This window comes from Podarcis raffonei, chromosome 13 (genome assembly GCF_027172205.1).
Source record: "Podarcis raffonei isolate rPodRaf1 chromosome 13, rPodRaf1.pri, whole genome shotgun sequence".
In the NCBI taxonomy this organism is placed as follows: Eukaryota; Metazoa; Chordata; class Lepidosauria; order Squamata; family Lacertidae; genus Podarcis; species Podarcis raffonei.
Window position 1 is genome coordinate 24,203,662 of NC_070614.1, and position 27,855 is coordinate 24,231,516.

At 46.5% G+C, this 27,855-nt stretch overlaps 1 protein-coding gene across 1 annotated transcript; it reads right to left on the minus strand.

Annotated features, from left to right (window-relative positions):
* Window positions 1-361: 361 nt before the first annotated feature.
* On the minus strand, window positions 362-27,222 carry KAT2A (lysine acetyltransferase 2A). The gene is made up of 18 exons (XM_053360606.1): window positions 26,926-27,222; window positions 24,856-24,979; window positions 22,766-22,911; window positions 21,339-21,428; window positions 20,848-21,029; window positions 19,567-19,758; window positions 18,282-18,388; window positions 17,437-17,547; window positions 16,020-16,156; window positions 14,590-14,798; window positions 11,914-12,040; window positions 10,644-10,754; window positions 8,703-8,846; window positions 8,079-8,193; window positions 6,320-6,356; window positions 6,114-6,177; window positions 4,814-4,898; window positions 362-3,748 (listed from the first exon to the last, which is right to left on the minus strand). Exons 1-18 carry the CDS (start codon window positions 27,169-27,171, stop codon window positions 3,555-3,557), a joined length of 2,421 nt encoding a protein of 806 aa, XP_053216581.1. The 5' UTR covers window positions 27,172-27,222; the 3' UTR covers window positions 362-3,554.
* Window positions 27,223-27,855: the final 633 nt, after the last annotated feature.

Sequence of the window (27,855 nt, forward strand, 5' to 3'; positions counted from 1 at the left end):
TGTTTTGTTTCTTTGAGCAATATTTTAAAAAGCTATCTGTTCTCCTTTAGCAAACTACATATGCAAATTGGCCCTAGCTATGACAGGCGATTTTATAGTCAGCACTGGGAAAAGACCAGGCAGACTCTCCTTAGCATTGTAATTTATGTTGTGAACCGCCCTGAGACCTAGGGATACAAATTATGAGCAGATGACCTAGAAAAGAAAGAACAAACCCTGGCTTATTAAATAATGTGGGTATTTAACCAAGCCTGCTGTACAAAAAGCCAGATCTACTGAAACATATGCAATCACTTCGCTATTAAGTGTGAAGTTCCCAACAAAACCTACAATAGTTGGTCAAAAAAGAAAGCAACACACCTTTTATATTTCAGACATATTATTATTTTTCCTTTTATGTATTTAAAAAATGGAATGGCAACATTATTGAAAGGCCCAGAGTGGTAGAGTCAGGCCCTGCAATTGTACAGGTTAAGCACACAAATGTGGTGGACATAAGGCAACAGTCACTTAAGAGAAGGCAAGTGGATCGTCACTCAAATGCTTCCCCCCCCTCTCCACGCCCCTTTTATAAGGTTCCTCAGAGGCTTAAAGGACAAACAACTCCTCTGTAATTGAGAGGAGGAAGGGTGATGAGCATGCACAAGGTTGGAGGAAAAGACTGGGATGAAGTGGAAGATCTTTGACTTACTTCACAAAGCAACCTTTTTTTCTTATTCAAATTTGCAGCCGAGGGGGTTACGTTTTACACCAAATACCCCAGGCAAAGTGTTAACCAGACGCACACAACCCCAACAAAATGATGACACTGACAGCAAGCACTTAAAACAGAGTATATTCCACCTGGGCAAATCACCCTGAAGCAGGTTGGATAACTGAACACAATCTAGTTGTTCACCCACCCCAACTTTCCAACCCTCCTTTCCCATTACCCCATACCTACTGAAATGTGGGGAACCTTCAGATGTTGCTGAACTACAACTCCCATCAGCCCTAGCAAGTATAGTCAATGGCGGGGGGGGCGATGGGAGGGGGCTAAATGTTCCCCACACCTGTGCTGGAAGGGAAAAAGTGAGTGTGGGTGGGCAACTTACACTTCCTGTATTAAATATACAGGCCACCAATAAAATGCCACTATTATCTAGGGCAGCCTCTCTCAACTTTGGGTCCCCAGATGCTCTTATTATCCCTGACCACTGGTCATGCTGGCTAGGAATGATGGGAGTTGCAGTCCATCAATATCTAGGGACCCAAGGTTGAGAAAGGGTGTTACACATTTGTTTTTCTCACCACCAGACCCCAGAAATTATTTCAACAAAGGCCTGCAATTCTTCATACGGGGTGGGTGAGTGGGGCTTCCAGATGCTGTTTAACTACAACTCCCATCACCCCCTGACCTTTGGGCTTCGCTGACTAGGGCTGATGGGAACTGGAGTCCAATAAAGTCTCGATGGCCCTGGTTCCCCATGCCTGGCTTAGGGCGTTTGATGTCCTCACAATTGTACTCTCATGGCCAAGAGAAAAACAACTGGGCTATAATTTTGTTGCACCACATGGTGGCACAGATATTAAGCATCACAAAATTTATTGGGCGCCTGAGGAGAGCGGCTGTGCCAACTTGGCAACTTACCGCAAGTCATCAGAACACCATGATCATTTTAAAGTATCTGGTTAACTGCAAAACTGGCTGCCTCTATTTCAGAAGAAGAAAACAAAGACCTTCTCTATACCTCCTTTAAACCAAGGCATGAGAAACAGCAAATATGGCAGACACTCACAGATATATGCGTAGGAAAGTGCGTGTTGAAGACAGGCAGGCGGGTGGGTGGAGCTCCAATGAGAGGGACAGAATCATTAACACCACTGATACCGAGTCAGAGTTGTGTTCCTGATTATTTCCCCCCACCAAAGCTCGGCTACTCTTGACAGAGGGGGTGGGAGAGTGTCTATGTGAAAAAGTTGTAAGTGCAGAGATGAAGACTAAACTCAGATGCAGCAGATCAAATAGGTGTGGGGATGTAAGTGCAGGACAGAAAATAATCAGGAATGGGTCACATGTTGTGGATAGAGTGATCAGACAGCCAAGCAGGGATGTCCAGCAGTGGGGAGGGGTCACAGCTAATTCTGGTCTGGTATGCGGAGAATTTACTACTACTACCACCACCAAGCAGTGAGGTGTAAAGTTCCAATCCAGTATCAGGCTTTTGGTAAGCATTTAGAGGGTAAAATCTGGCAACTGAGCAAGGGGGTTATTCCCCCCCCCCATACCCTTTACTTGTTTGCCCACCTCCTGCAGCTATATACCGGCTGCACTCACCTGGCAGGACATTCAATTTTCACAACGTTTTCCTAAAAGTTTACTTTCCACATTGTATTTGCACTTTCACACAATGTAATATCCACTTCCGGAACCACAGTGGAAAGTATAGGGCAAGTTTAGCACTCATTTCTACATTATTTGCAAACAGACCCTCCCCCCCGCAAAGCAAATTACACATAAGTGAGCACTAAACTTGCACTAGAGTTCTGGAAGTGGCTTTTAAGTCAGGTGAAAATTCAGATATAAAGTGGAACTTAACTTTTAGGGGAAAGTTGTGAAAACGGAATGAGCTGCCTGGTGGAATGCAGTCACAATTTAGCCTAAGGTTCAAAAGGGGTCCTTTCCTCTACAGCAGGGCTTTTCCCAAACGTGGGTCTCCAGCTGTTTTTGGACTACAACTCCCATCATCCCTAGCTGGCAGGACCAGTGGTCAGGGATGATGGGAATTGTAGTTTCAAAACATCTGGAGACCCACGTTTGGGAAACACAGCTCTACAGGACAGGCCAACAGCATTCAAACAGGATAGTGGGAAGTTGTGAGTTAGCCAAAAACAAAAAGAAGGGCTTCTGTTTTTCATGGTCCCATCAACGGCTTTTGAAGAGGGGGGTGGGGAAAGAAACCTCTTTATTGCTGAAGTCTGTAATAAAGTCTCCCCAACTCTCCTGGTCCTCTTCTACCCCTCAAGTGCTCCTTTTCTACATTCATATGTCAAGAAGAAATGGCTGAATCTTAAAGCAAGGATGAAGTGCAAGCGGGTGAAAAACTCTTCCAACACATGGAAGCACAAGAAAACCCACAGACATATACGGAAAAAGGGGGGCGGGGAAGAGGGCTTCTCACACCCCTCGTTACATGTTTCGGATGCATAATGCAAGGATTCAGAATCTTTTTCTGGAGTGATCTCCCAGACTACTCCCACACGGCTCTCTGCTAAGAAGGAAGACCCACGGATGGAGTGATAAGGCTCGGAAATTCGAGAGGGCTGACGGCAGATCCCAGTCTGTTCAGGGGCAAGGAGAAGCATGCAACAGAGGTGGCACCCGTGCGCATCCCACACCCCCTCACGTAAAAGGAAAAGCTCTTTTATCCAGCCAACCCCAGATGCGGTTTGTGCGTGAGACGCGGCAAAAGGCAGCAGAGAAGCGGCCAGCTGTTCGCCACAAGCCGGAAGAGAGTCCCCACAAGATGGAAGGACGGAGGTGTGGGGGGGGGGGGGAATAAGCCCAGATGCTGCTACTTGTCAATGAGGCCCCCTTCCTTGAGCTTGAAGTAGAAGAACTTCTCCAGGGTGTTGGCGCACTTGCAGTAATCGCTCTCGGGGGGGTTGTACTCGCGGCAGTTGGTGATTATGCGCTGCAAGTCGGCAATGAACAGCTTCTTGGTGACGTAGTAGCGGTTCTTGAGCCGCTCCGTCATCGTCTTGAGGTCTGATGAGGCAGGGGAGGAGGCAAAGGAGTTGGAGGGGAGAAGGTCACTTGTGCAGGAAGCGTCACCAGTGCAAAGCAGAATTTTTAAAAAAGAAAAAAGATTCTAGCTGGAAACTGCTAATCACATTCTGTTGCACGTGGCTTGATATCAAGATAGTGGGTTTTTATCACAATTAGCTTAGCAGTACACCAGGATGTTTGTGTTATCATCAACACTGCTTTGTCATTTATCACTGGAACCATTTTGCTTTTATATATAATTGCCACTGAGGGTTGTTTTTTTGTGGTACGGTGGTACCTTGGTTCTCAAACATGCTGTATCATACAACTATAAACAGCTTCCCCCAAGGCGTCCTGGGAACTGTAATTAGCTAAGGGAGTTGTTACGGGACTCCATTCCCCTCAGAGAACTACAGTTCCCAGAGTTCTCTGGGAAGAGGGGTTGATTGTTAAACCACTCTGAGAGTGGCAAGCTCTATGAGGGGAATAGAGGTATCCTACTAACTCTTAAAGCTCTTACTAACTACAGTTCCCAGGATGCATTGGGGGTGAAGCCATAACTGTTTCAAGTGGTATGATAATGCTTAAAATGTATAGTGCAAATATTTACAGCAATAAAAACGTTATGTAGTGTGTTTATGCCTTTCTATCAGCAAATGAGAATTTGTATTCCTGTAAGAAGGAAACTCTTTGAAGATTTTTTGGGGGGGAGAAATCTATCCCTAGGAGGATTACACATGGGGCAATGTAATGAACAACAGTCTCCACCTCTTCCTAACCACAGATACACGAGCGAATGCAGCAAAAAATGTCAAGATCACACTGAATTTACCTTTCTAAGCTCATTTCTGCCCTTAGCAGAATTAGGAACTCTTTTAATGTATTGAACAGAAAAGCGCCAAGTCTCAGGAATTTGAAATCCACACCCCTCACCCCTGTGGCACAATTATGATCCAGGAACTAATCTCCATCAATTCTGCCATCTGAAATATTTTCACAACAGCCATACTGACTCCACCGTACTTTGATCAACCCTCTAACCAAGGGCCAAGTCAAACTACCTACCAATGGGGAAACGGATGATCTCATAGTAGTCAGGAGCCTCAGATTTCTTGACCGGTTCCATGAACGGCCAGGCGCTGGGATGAGTCTGGCCAGAAGGGAGAAAAAGAGCCAGTTAGCTAGAACAGTAATGCCACCTTTCCAAAACAGGGAGATTAAATACATTTATTAGAACTAACTGAGATCCACAACATGGTGTGAAAGCTTTTCAAGTAACACAGTTCTCTGGCTAGAAGTTAAAAGAAGATTAAAAAGAGAAACTGTGATGTTGGCAGAGGGCAGGCCTCAGTCAGAAACATTTTAAAAAACCTCTTATCCCCTTTTACCCTTTTAAACATCCAGCCAGAGGAAGAGTTCTGTGTAACTCAAAAGCATGCACACATTATGAACCTTGGTTTTAATAAATGGAATGCTTTATTCTCCCTGTTTAGATCTTTTTTTTTTTTAACGGTCTTTAATCTATTTTGGAAATGGTCTCTAGTTCATAAAGTGTTGTTGTCGTTGTGAAAATTTGCGTGTGTGAGCTAAACAAGAAGGTTGATCTTTTGAGGCCAGAGAAACAGCTAGGAAAAACAATAAGTGGGCTGGAGCCTGAAAAAAGTTTTCAGTTTGCATTTACAACAAAACAGCTTTTTAAAAAAAAATTTAGTGCATCTTGCATAACTTGTATGAGTGTAAAACAAAAGACCCTTACACCACCCACAATCTGCCTCCATTCACACCATGAGCTGGAGAAAACCTCCAGCACAGGAGCCTAATTATCGAGTCCAATTTGGTCCTGCCCCAGCCCACGGAGGAAGTGGTTTTGATCCAAACTGCTTCCTTTGAATGCACGATTCTTTCTTCTGCAGGCTGCTGCAATGAGCTCCTCTGAAGGTGTGCTCCAAGTGTATCTTCAAAGGCAGTTGCTGTAACTACCGACCAGCTGATGCACACTTACAGCAATGCCTTTTGAACTTTGGGAAGGTGTGTCAATCACCTGATGTCAGGTGATTGACAGGTGAACACTCCCACCCACCTTTTCAAAGCTAGCCTGCTGGTGGGCAGGGGGATTAGGGATTCAGTTCTCTGAACCACATTCAGTTTGTCACCCCTGTTACACACAAACCAAAAATGCCAACATATTCTGAAGCTGGGCTGGGTAAGGATATCTTTCCCCAGTTATGTGTGGGTTGGGCAATACCGAGAAACTAGGACTGTAACATGCAACTATTTCTCCACTACATCAGCTGGAGAAATCTTGCTTGCACCACCAACTCCCTGCACCGCCCCACCCCACCAAATTGTCATTCAGACAAGTCACCTTGATTTGCGCTAGGAGGTTTTTCAAGGTTGTATACAGCTGGTCAGGATCCCTGAGCTCCTTCCTGCAAGAGAAATTCACAGTCTACATCAGCTAATAAGAGAGATTTGAATGACTCTCTTAAGGTAGGGCCAAGATCTTGTTGCTGCTGCAAGAGAGAGGAAGTATTGCGAGGGGGAGAACAAGAAAATTGCCACACTACTTACACTTTCTCCTTCCCCAAGGGCTTCCATCCTGTCTCTCCTGGAAAAGAAGGAGAGTCCCCATATCATTGCAAAAGTAACAAATGACCCAGGACCAGCTCAGAAACAAGCAAGCAAGCAAGCAGCAGTCCCCACAGTGCTGGAGTCAATTTGTAAAAACACCACATTTTTACATGTAGAAGATACTGTATTTTGCTTTTTAAAAAAATTGAGCAAAAATTGGGGGGCATCATATATGGAGAGTGAATGCAGAGAGGGGATTGCGGGCATGCGGGCGATCGGCTGCAGCTGCGGAGAGTGGGTGTGCGATCTGCGGCTGCAGTGAGGCGTGTGGACGATCAGCAGGGGCTGTGGCATGCGATTGGCGGCTGCAGCAAGGCGTGCGGGCAATTGGTCGCAGCGACCTCCCCAACAACAGAAGGGCGACCTCCCTCCAAAAACCTCAACAACTCAGGGCGATCTCCCCCGCCCCCCATATTGATTTCTTAATTTGGGGTTCGAAAAATAGGGGTCATCTTATACATGAGAGCGTGTTATACACGGAAAAATATGTTAAGGGTGTGGCTTCATATTTCCCTGTGTCTTTTATCTTACAACACAGGCATTCCTCCTATCCTAACCCCAGATGAGTGAGTGCTGGGTGAGGTCGCCTCCCCAACAGATGTCCTTTGCTGAAAATTCACCAGAGTCCGCAGTGTCACCTGGGGAGAACACTCTCTCTAGTTTTATACCTGGCTGTTGACCAGACTCTGAAGAGAACAAAACACAGCTAAAAAAAGCAAAACACGGCCAATGTGACCCCAAATTAGGGATCTGCTGGGGATCACAAAAGGCCCTCTACCTCCAGCTGCCCCCATGACACATCACACACTCCTTGGTTGGTCTTCTCTGGAGGAGAGAGGCCGCTGAAAGAGGTACCTCTTTAGAACAGAGGAGTACTGGCACCATCATGGTGGAGGCAATGGGGAGAAGAATTATTGGCCTCTTCTGCTAGACACCTGCCACCATGCCTTCACAAGGATGTACAAAGGGCCCTGCTGGATGAGGCCAATGACCTATCTAGTCCAACGTCCTGCTCTCACAGTGGCCAGCCAGATGTCTGTGGGAACCCCACAAGCAGGGCATGAGTGGGCAGCACCCTGCCCACCTGCAATTCCCAACATTCAGAGGAATGCTGCTTCTGACAATGGCACAGAACATAGCCGTTGTGGCTACTAGCCATCGGCAGCCTTGTCCACCATGGATTTGTCTAATCCATTGTGTTTCCCAAACCTGGGTCTCCAGCTGTTTTTGGACTACAGTTCCTATCATCCCTGACCACTGGTCCTGCTAGCTAGGGATGATGGGAGTTGTAGTCCAAAAACGGCTGGAGAGCCAAGTTCAGGAAACACGGGTCTAATCCTCTTACAAAAACATAACAAGGGCATCTTGTTATGCTGAACCCTTTCAACAAGCTTGCCGGGGCGGCAATCCTTGATGCCTGAAAGCAGTGAAGGGGTGCAAGGTGAGAAAAAGGCACACCCAGGTTCAACCTTCCCCAACCTGGTGGTTGTTGCTGGACTACAACTCCCATCATCTTTGACAACTGGAGACATTGGCTGGGCCTTGATGGGAGCTGGGGTCCAAAATACCTGGAAGGCCACAGGTTGGGGGGAAGCTGCCAGAGATCATGGAAGAAGTTGCTCCCATCACAGCACTATTCACGCCACAAGCCATGCTCACTCTGCCAGAGACTACCCAGCTACCACCCAGCTGCACTCACGGATGCCTGGTATGCTTTCAATAGGGATATGCCGAACACCTTCCTTGAAGCAAGTGAGGCCAGGGTAGACTTTGCGGATCTGGGCCTGCTTCCTCTCTATCAACTTCTTGATGATCTGTAGGGAGAAGAGAGCAGGTGATGCACCTTGGACTGCCATCCCCACAGCACACCCCTGCAGGACCAGCTCCAGGGGAAAGGCCATAACCATAAGGGCTGGTTAAACTCATGCATTTGCAGAGCAGAGGGCGGGCGACAGGCCAGAATCAAAAAGGCATGTTTCTCTGGGTTGCCGACATTCCGAATTCGACACAAATACAGCATGTGATGTTTTTTGTTTCAGAATAATTTCTACTTCAGGATGGAACTACACAGGAAACTGCCATCTACAGCGTGAGAGCATTGGGTCCATCTAGCTCAGAACTGTCTACACTGGCAGGTAGTGGCTCCAGAAGAGGTACTTCCCAGCCCTACACCTGGGGATGCTGGCGACTGAGCCTGAGATCATCGGCAGATGCTCTACCACTGAGCTACAGCCCCTCTTCGAAGCGGCTACTGGTAACCTTCTGAATACTGAATTCTGGGCACAATTGCACATTTCACCTCCCTCCTTTTCTACCTCCTCACCTCCTTCTGCTTCTTGATGATATGAGAGAGCTCTGTGTAAGGGATCCGGGGATTCAGTTCACACTCCATCAAGGTGGCTCCCTCATAGTCCTTGATATAGCCAAGGTATCGGCTCTTGGGGACTTTGATGTCTTTGGAGAAGCCCTGGAGGACAGACATGAAAGGCCCATTCATTTTTCAATAATAATAATAATACAGTCATACCTCATGTTACATTTGCTTCATGATACATTTTTTTCAGATTGTGTCCTGCGGCAACCCGGAAGTACCGGAAAGGGTTACTTCCGGGTTTCGCTGCTTGCGCATGCGCAGAAGCGCTAAATCGCGCATGCACAGAAGCGCCAAATCGGGCTGCACACCTGCGCAGATACAGCACTTCAGGTTGCAGGCTTTTCATGTTGCGAACGGGCCTCCGGAACAGATTCCATTAACAACATGAGGTACCGCTGTAATAATAATAACAACAACAACAATACCACCTTAGCAAAGAAAAGCACGAATCTATTCATGCACTGAGATGGTGACCTCTCGCCTGAAAGCTTTGACCCTAGCTCCCTCTTTCCCTCCCCAACACAATGGAAGTATCTAGTCCTTATGAGGATGGAAGAGGAGGGAATGCTGACTCAAAAGCCAAGGCACCAGCATGCTCAATTAGCTCTGTGCAAAACAGCCACCTTCTGCATTGCGCCACTGAAAAAGTCTCTCACACATGCACTTTTTAAATGTACACTGTCTTTGGCATTGAGAACCGATAAGGCATACCTAGTCTGGTACATGTTGAGCACAACAAAGCTCACATCTATATGTATGAGATTCGCAGACTCAGAGTCAAAGACTTGCTTTTGAAAGCTCTGCGGACTTCTCCTGCCCCAAAGCGAATGCCTCGTCTCCCCACAGACATACACGGGCTCTTTTATGTGGAAGAACTCACTAGTATGGAATATCACCATCTCTTTTTTTGTTGCCCTTGGCAGCCATTTTGTGTTGGTACCCACAGCACTTTAACCCTAACCCTGACTTGCACCTTTCTGTTCTAGGTTGAAAGTCCTCTGGGGAGCAACTGTGATCCTTCTTTCCATACAGAACTGTGAAGAGCTTCCCAGTCCCACAGGCCAGCCATGAAAAGGTGCAGGTGGCAGTTTTCTCATTTCACTTAAAATTAACCACCCACTTCTCTCTCTCAAAAGGAAACCAAAAAGCAGCTAACAGAAAAGACGGTCAATGCAGCCAACATAACAACAGCTTGGAACCAGGCTAAGGCCCCATCTGCACTATGCATTTAAAGCAGTATTACACCACTTTTAAACTGTCATGGCTGCCCCCTAAGAATCCTGGGAACTGTAGTTTGTTAAGGATGTTTAGATTTGTTAGGATACCCCCTATTCCTCTCACAAAGCTACCATTCCCAGACTGTTGTAACGTTCAATCCCTCTTCTCAAGAAACTCCAGAAATTGTAGTTCTGTGAGGGGGTTCAGGGGTCTTCTAACAACTCTCACCTTTTACAAACTACAGTTCCCAGGAAGTCATGACGGCTCTAAATGTATAGTACAGATAGGGCCTGAGTTAGCTGCACAATACTTTTGCCCTACCGAAACCAATGGGGCAAATTAGCCACTACTTAAGTCCCACTGATTTTAACATGAACCAAATACAACTGATTAAGTCTGGGTCCAACCTATTATATCAAACTACAGGCGGTAATAAGTTCAATTGGCAAACAAAATTGAGTTTCAAAGCAGTATCATGTGACAATATACCTCATAGGAATTGCTTGACAGTGCCTCAGTTCAACAACAGAATGAACAAGATTTCAATAACCATTATAAATTCACTGCAAGTCCTGTCACAGAGACCACTGGAGAGGCACTTCTGAGTTCTTTATGGAACCATGAAGGCAAAAGCTGGCTCTAAATAAACCTTCACCAGCGATGCTGTAGTACCTGCTTCTTGAAATAGCCAATGGCATATTCATCAGCATAGGTGAGGAAGTACAGGATGCTGTGCTTGATGTGGTATTCTTTCAGGTGATTCATCAGGTGGGTCCCATAACCCTACAAAGAGACATAAGAGGGAATGAGGAAATAATGAGAGTGGCAAACCGCTGGGGGGGAAAGAATCTGATGACTTGAGGATTCATGCAGGAAGACCCAGAATATCATTAAGCATGGCAAAATTAAATGAGTTCCATTTAAAATTGATTCTGGGGTAAGTAATGGCCAATTCTGAGGTAATAAATATGGAACAGTGAATGCCATAAGCATGGGCACATTAAATTACCATTGATTTTTAATTAATTCTGAGGGGGAAATTTTAAAATTCTGAGGAAATTAAATTACTATTCTTCTGGCATTAAGAATCTAAAGTGAGGTATCAGTATAATAGGTAGACAGATACATACCTATCAAACTTGAACGGGATAGGAAACAGTTCAGTGCGGACTGAGCATGCTAAAAGCAATACTTCTGAGCAATAATCTGAGTAATGCTTTCTATTGGGGAAAGAAAACCAGGAAGGGATAAGGAGTGGAATCCTGAACAGCAGAATGCCACACAGTAAGCTGCAGGTCCCAGTTGTACGGGTATGTAGACGCAACATGCATATAAGTGCAGTGTGGTTTACTTGAGTGGGACATTTAAACACACACACCCCAACCATTTTTTTGGATAATTCAGGAGTCCCCTGGAATGAAATCATCATCATAAAAACTTCATTATTTGTACCCCGCCCATCTGACTGGGTTTGCCCCAGCCACTCTGAGTGGCTTCCAGCACATATAAAAACATAATAAAACATTAAAAAGCTTCCCTAGATGGGGCCATCTTCAGATGTCTTCTAAAAGTTATATAGTTAAATAAATAATAAATAATTAATAATAATAATACTAATAATTTGAAGGAACCCATTTCTGGCCTATCCCTTTCCCCATATTCCTGCCCAATATGCCCTCCATTCACAGAGCAACTTCTTCATTAACACCGACAGCAATATAGTTAGGGTGGTGGTGGTGAATGATTTCTAAATTTGCCCTCACTTTTCTGGATGCTTTGCACTTGTTTACGATCGACTGCAGGAACTCAAATGCTACCGTAGAGCTCAATTCCACCCCTTCCTCTGGGCTACTGCCCTTCCTGGCCAGGTAGAATCACACATACACATAACACAAACACACCCACCCCACATCGTAACACAATCCACCTCCAGCAACCCTACCTTGACTTGCTCATTGGACGTCACAGCACAGAAGACAATCTCTGTGAACCCCTGGGTAGGGAACATTCGGAAGCAGATGCCGCCGATCACCCGGCCATCTTTGATCAGTGCCAGAGTCTTGTGTTTGCTGTGAAGAAAAGCAGAGCAACGAATGGAAGTGTCTGGACTGCAGAGGAGCCGTAAGCTCAGAAGCACGGCATCTGTTCTGCGTGCAGAAGGCCCCAGGCTCAAACCCAAGCATCACCAGCTAGGGCTAGGAAAGATTTCTTGTCTGAAATATTGGGAGAGCTGCTGCCAGCCAGCATAGCTAATTCTGGGCAAAATGGGCCTACAGACTGATTCAGCACCATATAAGACAGCTTCCTATGTTCCTATGAGGTGAATGCTGAGCATCATTATTCTCTCATCCCACTCTATACCTTTCCTGGACTGAATTGAAGAAAGGGATATACAGCAGTGTTGCATAGTGGTCAGAGCATTAGACTAGGACGTGGGAGACCAGGGTTCAAAACCCCCACTTGGCCATGAAGCTCACCTTGGGCCAGCCACTGCCTCTCCGCCTAACCTACCTCACAAGGTTGTTGTGGGGACTAGATGAGGCGGGGCAGAAGAATGGACAGCACCTTGAGCTCCTTGCGGAAAAAGGTGGCATATCAATCAATCAATCAATCAATCAAACAAACAAACAAACAAACAAACAAACAAACAGTGACTGCCTGTAATCTGCAAACAATCCCCCCCACACTTTTAACAGTCCGAGCTTCTCTTGTAGAGTCCTAGAAATTTGAGGGATCTTATTTTGTTTTCCCTGCTCCACCTGAACAACCTGAAATTATCCAGGGAGGCAGGAATGATTGTTACACAAGGTTAAGCCTGAACGCGGATAAACCCTCTGTCCTTTTATTAGAATAGACAGGAGAGGCACCGCTGGCAGTATGGCACAACAAACCTGCAGGCCACCTCTGCCTACAACCCAGGAAAAGTGAGTTGCTGCAGAATGTTCACAAGCATTCTAACATAGGGATGGGGAACCAGTGGCCATCGAGATGCTTTTGGGGTACCACTCTCAGCAACTCCCTACTGCTCCTGACCACTTGGGGCCACGGTGAGTCCTCATCCCTGCTCTAACACCTAAAAATAGCCTTTTTGTCAAGATGGAAACAGCAGTGTTGGGCGTTGGGCTATATATTGTGCCGAACACTAAAAGAAAGGAATTGTGAATTATTTTTTCTGTTTAAGCATGGCTTTCTTCTGTCAATCAGGTGGCGTTTCAGGGGGAAGTGTCAACCACAGAATGCTGCGACGGAACTGTGTCCGGCCAACTTACAGTGGTATCTCTGGTTACGTACTTAATTCGTTCTGGAGGTCCGTTCTTAACCTGAAACTGTTCTTAACCTGAAGCACCACTTTAGCTAATGGGGCCTCCCACTGTTGCTGCGCCGCCGCCGCACAATTTCTGTTCTCATCCTGAAGCAAAGTTCTTTTTTTTTTAATGATATTTATTAGAGTTTCAAAAAGAGTTACAAAAGTAAAGAGTTACAAAAAGAGTTACTGAAGCAAAGTTCTTAACCCGAGATACTATTTCTGGGGTAGCGGAGTCTGTAACCTGAAGCGTATGTAACCTGAAGCGTATGTAACCCAAGGTACCACTGTACTTACAAACGATATTGCACAGTACAGCGAGGGGGAAAGAAGAGACTAAGCAAGAGGTTTTCAGCCTTTTTGAGTCCACGGCTCCCTTGACCAACTACAGTCATACCTCATGTTACGTTTGCTTCAGGTTGCGTCCTGCGGCGACCCGGAAGTAATGGAATGGGTTACTTCCAGGTTTCGCCGCTCCCGCACGAGCAGACACGCAAAATGACGTCACGCACATGTGCAGAAGTGGCGAATCGCGACCCGCAGGTTGCGTTCTGTTCAGGTTGCGAATGGGCCTCCAGAACGGATCCCGTTTGCAACCAGAGGTACCACTGTACATTCTTTCTGCGGCACCGAACAGTGGGGCTCATCAGCCCTGTTCTGGCACCCCTTGCCTGCAGAGCTGGTAGTCCTTCACCCCTCCCTTGTGGAGGGTTCCCTCAGCATCCTTTCCCCTCCCCCCCGGGAGTCCTCTGGGTAGCCGCAGCTGCCGCCCCTGGTCTCTGAGCTGTCCACCCTGCCCCAAGGAGAGAGGCCTCCTCACACTGCCCCACAGGGGCCTGGGAAGCACCCCCTGGCCAGCCCCAGGGGCACTGTTCATCTGGGGAGCTTGTAGCCAGGGCTGCTGCAACGAACTGCAAGCCTTTGGGAGATGCAAGAGGGCATCAGAGGAGGGAGAGAAGGAAAGAGGCACAGAGGCCAGTGTTGCTCGCGGCACCCCTGACCATCATTCAAGGCACCCCAGGGGGCCATGGCACACTGGTTGAAAACCACTGAACTAAGCTGTTGAACAGAGGCTCAGCTCACATCCTAATTTGGTGGCAAACCTTTTGTTGAAAGTTCTGGAAACAAGTCCCTACGTTCATATTCTTCGAGTCTTTACTTGATAAATCTGCACTGATTTTTAAGTTTTCCCAATTCTAAAGACTCAGGGTTGGAGGGGGGGTTTAGTGTTGTGGTGTTAATACAGCACCTGTCTTATGACACACCTGTTCCTAACCGCAACCATTGACGAACCAAGGCCATTGCTCAACTTACGGATCAAAAACCAGACGGGTAATGTACTCCTTGGGCATTCGAGGCAGCTGGTGTGAAAATACATTCTGCAGCCCAACCAGCCACATGAGAATCTTCTTGTTGGATTTCTGCGAGAGCGAGTTGCCGATGACATGGAATTCAATGATGCCGCGGCGCTCCTCTAGGCGGGCCGTCTCATCCCGGGCTGCATTGGCGGAGAGCAGGCTGGTCTGGGAGCGAAGGAAAAACAGAACACTGGCAGAACTCGTTAATGCTAACATGCAAGGTCTGAAGGATATGGACCATTATATTAAATTTTTAAAAAATTAAAACCTGTATGTGATCTGTGGATGATGGGATTAACTTGTGACCTGACTCATGGCTTTGCCTACCTGGAAAAAAACAACTTGGAAGGCGTCACAAACTAATTAAAGGAAGATAAGGTCAGAGAAAATTGTTTTCCTTGAATCTTTGGGAAGTGTATGTGGACTGGAATGCAAATCGAAGCCAACACCAAGGAATGCTTGATATGTTTTTTCTGTTTCATTATGCTACACTCTTTCCTTTGTGTGTGTATTATCATTCTTAGGTTTAGGTACTTTCCTCCACGTATGATGATGACGACGATGATGAAGAAGAAGAGTTTGGACTTGATATTCCGCCTTTCACTCCCCTTAAGGAGTCTCAAAGCGGATAACAATCTCCTTTCCCTTCCTCCCCCACAATAAACACTCTGTGAGGTGAGTGAGGCTGAGAGACTTCAGTGAAGTGTGACTAGCACAAGGTCACCCAGCAGCTGCATGTGGAAGAGGGGGGAATCGAACCCGGTTCACCAGATTACGAGTCCACCGCTCTTAACCACTACACCATGCTGGTGTATGAGGAGCAGAACCTCTCCTTGTTGTTTTTAACCAAAAAAACACTAGTTGAAGATAATGTTATTTCATGTGTCTCAACCCAGGAAGTCTCTCCCTAAAGTTCCATGAGTACTTGGGGCTGAAGATCTGCTTGGGTTCACGCAACGGGCCGGAACTGAACCATACAATTAGCGTGACAACTGCTGAGATTGGTTTGCTGTATTCTGTGCCAAATGTGCCTTACTAAGCCTTTCTATTAGCCACACAGACTCTCCCCAGGCCACACCCCTTGCTGAGGGGCCTGCACCCTTCTCAGATGTCTTTTGTCTGGCTGGAATGTGTCAATGAATGTCCCTTAGCTTTCTGGCATGGAGGATAAAGAGGAGTGAGTTGAGTGCAGGCAAAAAACTAGCCTGCTCACAAAGGTAAAATTTACATTCACTGATCTGCTCACTTTTGCCTTTGGCCCTGGCCAGCAGCGGCCTATGAAACCTGAAATGTTGCCCCCCAAAAGACCGTGTCCCTCAGACTAAAAATTGATTCCCCAAAAGTTGGTGAATATCCACTCCTTTATGCCCCTCCTGCTTGCCATACCTCAGGTCCCAGCATGGCTGCTGGATCTGTGATAGTCAACATCACTTCGTTTACGAGCTCCATCGGGATGTCACCCAGCACGCGAATCCGCTTCGCATCCTCCAGCGTCAAGCTCTCTGGAAGCTTCCTCTTCTCACCTGTGCAACAGGGAAAAGGTATGAGGCCTCAGGCTCTATCTACGCCTATGCCAAAAAAATTATAGTAGGCTGAAGTGATCGATGTAACTCCCAGAAACATTAACTTCTCACTCTTTTTTAACAAACACCATATGCATAAATCTGATTCTGAGTTTTACTCCTACGTGACAGGTGGCTTTGAGCTACAGTGTCAATTTAAGACACGGTTAAATATAGCTTATGAATGGATTGCGAGTAAAACAATACTTGTGGAGCTGGGTTCCAAAACCTGGCCCTCATGGGCACCACAGCTCCCTTAGATGATGCCTACCAAGGCCCCCTTCCCAATGTTTCTTTATCTATATTTATAAAAAGGAGGGTTTTTTGGTTGGGGGTCTTATCTGTTGCCTGTTTTCTTTTGTCTGTGTTTTATTTATTTGGAGTGTGTTGGTGGTTTGCCTCTCACTGGAGAGTGGGTGGGTGGCTTCTGAGCACCCCCAGTTTTTCTTCTGCAAAATGGGTATTTCACAACTAGCTGGAGGCAGTATGCTTCTGAATGCCAGTTACTGGGAATCTTCAAGTGTTGAGTGCTGTTACACTCAATTTATCCATGCAGGCTTTGCAAAGGCATCTTGGTCCTGTATACCTGAAGGAGCATATCCACCTCCATCGTTCAGCCCAGACATTGAGATCCAGCGCCGAGGGCCTTCTGGCGGTTCCCTCATTGCGAGAAGTGAGGTTACAGGGAACCAGACAGAGGGCCTTCTCGGTAGTGGCGCCCACCCTGTGGAACACCCTCCCTTCAGATTTGAAGGAAATAAGCAGCTATCCTATCTTTAAAAGACATCTGAAGGCAGCCCTGTTCAGGGAAGTTTTTAATATTTAATGCTGTATTGTTTTTAACACTTGATTGGGAGCCACCCAGAGTGGCTGGGGAAACTCAGCCAGATGGGCGAGGTTTAAATAATAAATTATTAATTATTATTATTATTATTATTGGTTGGCCACTGTGAGAACAGAATGCTGGACTAGTTGGGGCATTTTCCTGATCTAACAGGATTTATTTTCATGTTTCTTGGATTTCCAGCTGTGCCCCCAGGCTCAAGGAGGCTAGGGATGAACCAACGGCTTTTAATTCAGTACAAAACCTTCTGAGTTTGCAAAACTCTTGGCTGGTTGTTCAAGAAACACTTTTGCAAAGGGAAAAACAGATGACTCCTAGCAAGGGCTTATTATTAAACCCTTCACTGAAGATGTTTGGCTTGGACATTCTCCAGACACGTCTACACTACAGGCTTTACCTGGCACAGAATCCAATGAGCTGCCATCCAGGTTAATGGAAGCCAAGGAGGAACTGCAGCTGAGAGATTTGCTGAAGAGCGGAGTGCTGGCTGCAGGAACGGTGCTGATTGCTGCATGGGGGAAAAACAAGAACACACAGCCCTATTAAGACACGAAGCAGCTGCAACAGAAAATGAAGGAGGAATCGTCTGACCCACCCACACCTGCCCCAGATACATAATGTATAGCCACAACAAGCAGCCAACTTACACCGTAATACGTTTATTTTTATCCCATTTTAAGGGGCTCAGGGTGGCATGCATGGGTTACCCCTTTTTACTGAGGTTTAGAAAGCACCCACCCACAAGTGCTGAATTGCAACCATCTCCAGTCATGGTACCTTCGGGTGCCTGTCTAAGGACCATCAGCTTTGAGTGTTTCAGGAACTCCTACAGTGCTAGGAGTATGACTGGATCTTTAAAGAAAGCTAAACCCACAATGGTCATTTATAAACGCTTATTGGACTGCTGTAATGTGGATGTTCAGGATCTTGAGACAAAATGAATAGGGAACAGAGAGCCCAATCCACACAGCCCAATCAGTAGAAAGTTGATTGGGGATTTATAGGTTGTAGCCAATGCCAGTCCTGCTCAGAGCAGACCTACAGGTCCCCCCCCCTTTTTGATTGCAGCAGGCCCCACGTACAAACCACCATTTAAAACAACCTTGGGTAAGAAGACTGCGCAAGACCCTTGCATGACACTTTGGAGAGCTCCTGCAAGTCAGAGCTGACCAGCATAAGGCTGTGTCACAGATTTGCATGAGGACAGAAGGCTGCCAAAAAAGGATTCCAAGAGATACATACCTGGCCGGGGAACGAGTGGGGTTCCTTCTGACGCCGGCATAGTAAAGTCGGCCTCCCAGATTGGTGAGCTCTCCCCATAGATTTCTTCCTCGAGCATTGATAGAAACCTGGGCAGGGAGAAATGGAGGGGAATCAGCAGGGCAAAACATATACAGGAGTCTCGTGAACCCCAGTGTCAATGCAGTGGGGGCCGAGTCTTCAAGCTTTAGGTAAAGGTAAAGGTACCCCTGACCATTAGGTCCAGTTGTGACCGACTCTGGGGTTGCAGAGCTCATCTCGCTTTACTGGCCGAGGGAGCTGGTGTACAGCTTCCAGGTCATGTGGCCAGCATGACTAAGCCGCTTCTGGCGAACCAGAGAAGCGCACGGAGATGCCGTTTACCTTCCCGCCGGAGCGGTACCTATTTATCAGGGACTGTGCAACGGGAGCTCACCCCTTCGTGGGGATTCAAACCGCCGACCTTCTGATCGGCAAGCCCTAGGCTCAGTGGTTTAACCCACAGCGCTACCTGCGTCCCACAAATCCCACCTGGGTTGAACCCCCCACCTTTTAAAAATGGAGACGATGCTCAAACTTATGTATCTGTGAGTCTCCCTCAAGCCTCCATTCTCACATCTTTTGACTTGGTGTCAAAAGAGGACACCAAGTCACCAAAGAATAATCCCATGGATGAGCTGGAGCCAAAGTATCATGAAAGTGAATGAGAAATTAGGACTGGCCAATTTTACACCAGATTTAGGCCTCATCTGTGGTGTACATTTATAGTAGTGCGCAGGGGAGCTGACTTGGACCCCAGGTTATGGGTGCCCATGATGACATGCTGCGACATGACATCATGTGCACCCCCTGGCCTTGCAACCTGACTTCTGGTGGCACCAGAGGTCAGGTTATGAGACCTCGGACATGACTTCTGGTGCTTTCCAAGGCACCAAACGTTGTGTTGGGGGTCCTGCAGTGTGGGTGCTGAGCACTCACAACAATTTTGTGGGGGCTTGGGCACCCAGAGATCCTTATAGTTGGCACCCCGTCAGTGTCACACCACTTTAAACAGCTACGATTCTCAGAGCAGTTTAACCATCAACCCCTCTTCCCAAGGAACTCTGGGAATTGTAACTCTGTGAGGGAAATATGCCTTCAGACTCCTCAGAGCTGCCATTTTGCACCCAAAGTGTTGTAGCCAACTAAATCTATTAATTCCAATGGGCCTATTTTAAATTGGGTACCAACAATGGTTAGCTGCAGCTGCATGGCCCCCTTTCCTGTAGCTTCATGGAACTGGCCTTACTTGGGGAAGTGGGTGAGGATGAGGGTCCGTTTCTCTGGTACCAGCTTGTCCTTCTCCACGCGGAACTTCTCCAGCAGCTGCCGGCGAGTAACCGTGAAAGTGGACTTGAGGAGGTTGCGCCCAAACACCTGGGTGGTTTCGTAGCGTGGGAGGCTGTCGCAGCTTTGGGGGACGTGGCAATAGCACAGCCACCTAGGGTGAGGGAAGGCCAGAGAGGTATCACAGACAGCGAGGACTTATTAGCGAAACAGGGGGAAATGGGATTATTAGGTCACGGCAGCGTTTCCCAACATTTTCTTTCCGAACTTGGGTTTCCTCGAAAACCTCCTCTACCTCCCCAAGCGCACATGCCTCCAGGTGAATGGGCAGAATCCTGACATATAACTGAATCATTGCAGTCCTCCATTCCTCTCTGCCTGTGTGGACTAGGGGACCAATCCAGCACCGTCACAGGTGGAGAACCAGTACAGTACAGGCCATCTCAGATGCCCTCTTAAAAATCAGCCAACGGGGGTAGGCAGCAAGAGGGAGAAGAAAATTTGCTGAGGTCAGAACGTCCCATATACAGTCGTACCTCGGAAGTCCGTTCCGGAAGTTTGTTTGATTTCCAAAATGTTTGAAAACCAAAACACGGCTTCTGATTGGCTGCAGGAAGCTCATGCAGCCAATCAGAAGCTGTGGAAGTCCCATCGGATGTTCGGCTTCCAAAAGAACGTTCATAAACCAGAACACTCACTTCCGGGTTTCGATCATTCAGGAGCCGAAACGTTTGACTCCCAAGGTGTTCGGGAGCCGTGGTACAACTGTACACCCCTGCAGCGTTCATGATTAGGGCAGCAGAGTTTGGGCAGTCGCTATGACTTCTTCTACTGGTGAATGAAAAGTGACTCTGCTTGCTGCAGGATCAGCTCCCTCCCTTCACCTTTGGCTCCCAACTAAGAAGCACTGAGGAGTAGTTGTTGTTTTGCTGTAGTTATTCAGGAAATATGGAAATGCAATTGCCCAGAGGTGTTCATCTTTATCAATAAGTCACCAAACCACACGTGACAATGCAAATGAGTCATTGGAGATTAGCCCTGCTGCTGCTTATATTAATAATAATAATAATAATAATAATAATAATAATAATAATAGTTATTATTATTTTATTTATACCCCAGCCATCTAGCTGGGTTTCCCCAGCCATTCTGGGTGGCTTCCAGCACATATAAAAACATAATAAAACATCAAACATTAAAAACTAAGACTTGGGCTCTGCTTTCTTCGCTTCCCCCAGCTCACCTGGTGTAGTTAACCTTGTACGTTGCCACATCATCATTTTGTGAGCGCTGGCGGAACTGAGACGGCGTTTCCAGCTTCCAGTAGTTTAGGCACAGAAGGAACATCTTCGACAACTCAAACATGGTCTGTCGCTCCTTAGGGGGCAGGTGGCTGAACTTGTACTGCACAAAGTTTAAGACGCCCTGAGAGGGAGAACAGAAGGCCAGGTGAGCTATAGCAGCCTTACACTTCTGTGGGGTCTCCGGCATATTGGGTTGCCATCTGAGCCCTACCCCCCAAATTATTATGATTTATAAAGTTGTTAGGAGGCCCCCTAGTTCCCTCACAGAGCAACCATTCCCACAGTTCCCAGTGAAGAGGGATTAATTAAACTACTCTGAGAATTGTAGCTCTGCGAGGGGAATACAGCCTTTTCTTTTCTGGGCACAGGGAGCCAAATATGTGTTTTAGATGCACCCTGGCATTTTACATCTCTCAAGGCATCTTTTTACCTGTTCAATGTTTGGTTTTTCAAAAGGGGGGCTTCCGAGTGAGCCCTCAACAACTGGCCGGCTCATCTGGAGGATGCATTTCCTTAGGAGCTGTGGAGAGGGAGGAAATAAATCGTTTCAACCTCAAGAAGAGAAAGGGGGGGATCACCCATTATTTCCTTGTAGGTTTTTTTTGGGGTAATAACTTTTTATTGACTTTTCAAGTTTGACATATTTACCTCAATACCTAATAAATTTATATTTTCTCGACTTCCCACTCCATTTTCCGTGTTTTAATTCCTCCCCCCTGCTGTACAATACCTTCTCTCTCTTATACCAACACGTTGATACTATATTCTTCTATTCCTTCTGTCGCTCCTATTTCAAATCCTGCTCGCGAGATGGTTTTACTAGTTCTGTCTAAGATGTTCCAAGGTATGTGGGATGCCCACAATCTGTTCAGAATGGCTTCCATCTAAGGTGCACAACAAGTCCATGCCAGTGCATCACAAGTTCAAACCCTGGCATCTCCTGGCAGGCCCAGGAAAGACTGGAGAGCTGCTGCCAGCCAGTGCTGGGGAACTTGTGCTCTCCAGGTGCTGCTGGGCTCCAACTCCTAGCAGCCCCAACTAGCATGTCCAATGCTCAAAGATGACTAGATGGTAGCCCAACACCAACTGGCAAGCCGTAGGCTCCCCAGCCTTGGCATAGACAATGCTAAACTCAAGGGACCGGTGGTCTGGCTCTAACGCAAGACATCTTCCTATGCTCCCACACTTTCCCCCACTGGTCTCCTGTTATTTCTGCATTAGTATTTCAGAACCAACTATTGTCATGATTATGCAGACAAGGAAATATGGGAATTAATATGACAAGGAAAACAAAACAGCAACAAAGTTGGGGGCAGGGGAGTTGAAGGCATAGGTTCTTGAGCAAATGTAAAATGGTATCAAGACACAAAGCTCATGCCACCATCTTCGCAAGTCCACACCCTCTGAAACAAAAGCAGCACTCGCCCGAGCTGATCTGCAGAACTGCATGGACACATTGCAAGGGTGGTGGCTGCAGTCTCCTTTCTATACTTTATGTATTCTAGGAGCACTCTTGCTATTATTTCATTTACAAATTTATAATCTACTTTTTCATAAAAATACAGCAAGGTGTAGTACAACATATAAGGATAAAATCAACCACAGATCCATAAAACATCAACTTACTCCAAGCTTATATGTACAATGTTTGTTTCTGTGTGTATTTCTTGAAAACAAATAAAAAATGCAGTTAAAAAACCAACAACCAAAGCATTGATGTGAAATAGCCACTTAAAAGATCTAGAGAACTTCCTTGTAGTCAGCTGAGTTTCTGCTCTCCCCACCACCCGCCCCACCAGAAAACCCCCAACCACCACTGTGGACATTTTGCAATGCACTATTCCTCTTTGAGCTCACCTTAAACAGGTAGAAATAAACTTGCTTGGTGTCTGTGTCCTCTTCCTTGTGCACTGACATGAAAAGGTTCTCCACATCTACTACCATCCCCAGAAGTCGATTGATCTCTTCCTCGGAGACATTTTCCAAGTGAGACACATGGTCAGCTGAGGGCAGGTGAGAGAAATCAGGTCATGGTCTAACCCAAATGGGATGGAGCACAACAAAGGCTCATCATCCATCCACCTCCCACCCCGCCACCATCCAGAGACTCTCTTTATCTAGCAACTGGTGGGGCTATCTACATTATATAGGTCTGCTGTGTGCAAGATTCTGTCCAGGAGGGAGGGGGGACCTGTGGCCCTCCAGCTGTTGCTGGACTTTAACTCCTTTTGGCCTCTTCCTACCCCCATTCCCTTTTCTTCACGTGTCATGACTTTTTAGAACAGGGTTTCCCAAGCTTGGGTCTCCAGCTGGGTGTTTTTTTTTTACTACAACTCCCATCATCCCTAGCTAGCAGGACCAGTGGTCAGGGATGATGGGAACTGTAGTCCAAAAATAGCTGGAGACCCAACTTCAGGAAACTCTGTTTTAGAAACTTCTCCAGCCTGAGGGCCACATTCCGTTGCAGGCAACACTCTGGGGGCCATGTGCCAGCGGTGGGTGTGACTAAAGGCAAATGAAATCTAAGCAATGGATGCAACTCTTACCTTTGTACAGTACAATACATGCCAGCAACCAGAGATTTCAACACACACACACACACACACTTCCACTCAGGGAATTCAAGAATTCAAGATCACATTTCAGAGAAGCAAAGCAGGCAAGGAGGGTGTACAGCAGGACTGGTGAGGGCTGTGACCTAAGGGAGAGTCTCAAGGTCTGGAAGACCGCACCTGGCCACCCTAGAGGTTTTTGGTCCCGTTTTGGTTCTGTGAGCAGTGCCAGGACCATAATAGTAAGGATCTCTGTGAGAGACTTCTTTTGGCTAAAGTACAGGGTATAGCTGTCATAAAAGATTATACACACAAACATTTGAACACCACTCATTGTCCACCCCTGTTGTACAGTATAGTGGTCAGAGTATTAAAGTAGGACAGAGGGCAGTGAGTTCAGTCACAAAACACACTGGATGACTTTTGAGTCAGTCACTGCCTCTCATCCTAACCTACAGTGGTACCTCAGGTTACATACGCTTCAGGTTACAGACTCCGCTAACCCAGAAATAGTGCTTCAGGTTAAGAACTTTGCTCCAGGATGAGAACAGAAATTGGGCTCCAGCGGCACGGCAGCAGCGCGAGGCCCCATTAGCTAAAGTGCTGCTTCAGGTTAAGAACAGTTTCAGGTTAAGAACGGACCTCCGCAACGAATTAAGTATGTAACCCGAGGTACCATTGTACTTCATAGGGTTGTCGTGAATATAAAATGATAGGGGAAACCACGTCCACTGGCCTGAGTTTGATGGAGACAGACTGAGATAAAAATGAAACAAACTGTTTTTAATTTTTTTTTTAAATAACCACCAAATAAAGTCTGATATCCAATATGGAATTTGGCACCCAAAGAATCGGAGCTCTTTCTTTTTTTACCTTCACATATAATACAAATGTAAGGATGCTGTCACGTAGCAGTTCATCATAAGGATAGTGGGGTGATGGTGGAGGAGTGGGGATTTTGCACACCTTGGGGAAAGTAAGTGGGATTGGTGGGCAAAGCGAGCAGGGACACGGTCTCTACCGCTTTTTTAAAGAGAAGGTTTTCCGTACACTGCTTAGAGACAATCATAACTAAGCAGTACTGTATATAAACTGTCAAAATAAATACTAATAAACAAATAAAAGTAGGAACAGCCAAAATAAGGCATTCAGAAGTAACAGGATCCAATCTTATGGGTCAGGGAAAGCCTGGGCAAAAACATGTTTCCACCAGATGTCTGAAGCAACTAATAAAGGATGCTTTATATATGGCAGAGCAGAAGGGCATTTTACACAGTAGAGCATCAATTCTGCTGGTGGCAGACTTGATGGGGAAGTCCACTTCCCGACTCCAAAGTGCCTTCACCTGGGCTGGGAATAAAACAGCCTGAGAGAGAGAGAGGCTTGCTGAGTTACCTAGCGTGTGCCCACAGCTACGGCAGGGCTCGCTGAGGTTGGTGACCGTCTGCTGCAGGTCCATACGGGGGGCTGTGGGAGGGTTTGGGTTCTTCCACCCATTGCATTTGCAAGAGTCATTAGCCTGGAGGAGTGGGGAGAAAGAGAGAGAGAGAGCAAGGCTGCTATGTGTAGAAAAAACTGGGGCAACGCTCACATTCATGAACACCATAACTAATATGTTACAGGTAAAAAGCTGCTTTAATAAAAGCAGAGCCATGCTGAATTTTCACTCAGGCATGTTTAAGGCAAAAAGAAAAGGTGCTTTCAAGGGATGTGAAATGTACCCTGGATTGGGTTTCGGGGGAAACACACCAAACTTCACCCCCTTTTGGCTTCATTTTTCCTGGCTGTTTACAGCCATTGTTCTACTGATCTGCTTCTGCACCATTTAAAAATTTTTTTATTTAACGTACAGAGCTACCAGTACCTCTTTTCCCTTCACTGCGAGATCCTATCCAATCAGAAATTTATTGCAGCAGACATGATGACGTATCATGGAGCTAGTCAGATTTGACTATTTATTGAGACCAGTGTGAGTAAACAGAGATGCAATGGCATCTCTCTGAAGCCCCTATCAGACTCCAGTTGTGCCAGAATGTGCTTTGGCAGGTGCAGCATGCACCCCACAGACAGCAACACAGTGCAGACAGGCAGGACCTATATACTTGGATGAGCGTCTGAGCAGACACTTGCCGCTTCAGTGTGCTGAACTGCCGCAGCACAGAGGAGAGTTGGCTCAGGTGGCCAAGGCAATGGGAATGTGTTTCCTCCCTCTTTCTGTGTCCATTTTTGCTTCCCATAAATTCACAGCCACTAAAAATGGGGGGGGGGGATGCAAAAATGTTTATGCAACTTAATCGGTTCCCTCATTGTTTTAAGGCAGAACAGAGCCATGCTATGTGGTGCCTGTTACGGAATGCACAGTCGCTTCCCACACATATCACTATGCTGCTGCAAATGACTGCAAAAGGAGGTTTGCAAAGATACAGTGGGAATGACTTCATCTGCCTGACTGCAGAAAAGGGACACAGGAATCCTTGAGCAGAGATGCACAACTACCAGAAGTGGGAAGCTGAAAAAGCCAAGTTCTATTTCATCACTCACAATTACCAAGCTCCAGATACTGATTTCCTTTGATTCATCCACATATTTAGTACTAGATCAGGCATAATGGGTTGCATCCAATGCTATTCCTACTCAAGAGTAGACCTACTGAAATTAATGACTCTTAGTCAGTCATGCCCATTAACTTCAGTGGGGCCACTCATGATTTAGAATAGCACTGACCACAATTTGAAGTGCTGCAATAGCTTCACTTTTTGTGGAGATGCATTTCATGATTAGAATTAACAGCTATGACCAACGGCATGCTTCCTGCCATAAAGCTCAGTACTGCTCTTTCAGGTGGGGCAGATACAAGGCTTTAGAAGAGTTGGAAGGGAAAACAAGAATCATTTAATTCAACCCCTTGCAATGCAGGAATCTTTTGCTCAACGTGGGGCTCAAACTCATAACCCTGAGATTAAGAGTATCACACTCTACCAACTGAGCTAGAGATACTACATATTTCAAGATTCATTTCATGATTGTTTTTTAAACATGCATATTATAATAATTACTGTATTGTTATTTTTAAAATGGGGCTATAGCTGAGCAAAATATAATAAACAGAAGATTCCAGGTTCACTCCCTGGCATCAACAGGCAATAGATTTCAGGCAGGCATCATCCAAAAGACCTTGCCTTAAACCACGGAGGCCCATTACCAGAAAATCAGAGCAGACAATGTGGACTATATGGTTTGTTAGGCAGCTCCTTACATCCAAAAACATTTTATTTCCAACTGTTGCCATTTGCCCATAGAATTCCGGGGTATGGGCTATTAAAAACGTAAACGAACATCCCGGACAAACAGATACAGCTTCTATGTCTGCAACATCTTTTCTGGTCTAGAGAAAGGATGCAGCTATGGCTGGACCACGTAGCCGGGAGGAATTCCCAGTCTTTTGATCCCTCCGGGCCCCCGTACCTTGCAGGCTGAGAACACCCCTAGCTTTTCCAGCTTCTTTGCCCGCGGGAAGCTCCGCGCATGCGCCTTACGCTGGCTCGCGCGCTGCTGCTGGCTCAACCCCGGGCGAACCGGATCGCTGCTGCTTCCTCCGGCTCCGCCTCCTCCCACTACCGGCGGAGCCGTCGCCGCAGACACTGTGGAGACGGAGGGAGCGCTAGCCTGCGGGGCCCGGCTAGCTTGCGATGAGACCTCCGGCTCCGCCATGATGCCCGGGACCCCTCCGAGGCGGCGTGGGCGCGTGGGCGCCACAGCGCATGTGCAGGATAGGGGTTCTGGTGTGGCTATTGGCTGGAGGCTGCTACGTAGCAGCACCCCCCCTGCCACCAGTTGCATGCTGGGAGATGTAGTTCCGCAGGTATCGGGCTACTTGAAAAGGAGAATCAAGGTGCGGTGGGAAAAGGGGAAACGTGACCTCTGTTCCTACTGAAAACAAAGACTGAAAAAAAGAAAAGATGAATGCTGTTTACTCGTGTAGAAATATGGGAATGAAAACACGCAACATAATTTTGTTTAAATTAAAATATGTATGTAATATGTAAAATACGTATCGCGATGCTTTGTATATTACAGGTTGAAGGAAAGGGGTTTTCCTCTCAGAAGGATAAGTTTAAGAGGACTGCTAATAGCTTTGAAATGATCAGGTGAAAAAATTATTGAAATGGGGTACTTTTATGTGGCAGGGCTCGGAGCCTCCACAGGTTGACTGCAGCTCCCGTCTCACTCAAACAGGCAATAATAGCTTGGGGCTGATGGGAGTTGGGCGTTCCAAGAACCAGGTTTGTTTTATTAATGGGATCATCATTATTACTGTCTTGAATTAAATGAATGAATGTGTGTTTTGTTACAATAAAACTTATAAAATCTAAGAAAGTCACAGGAAAAGATGCT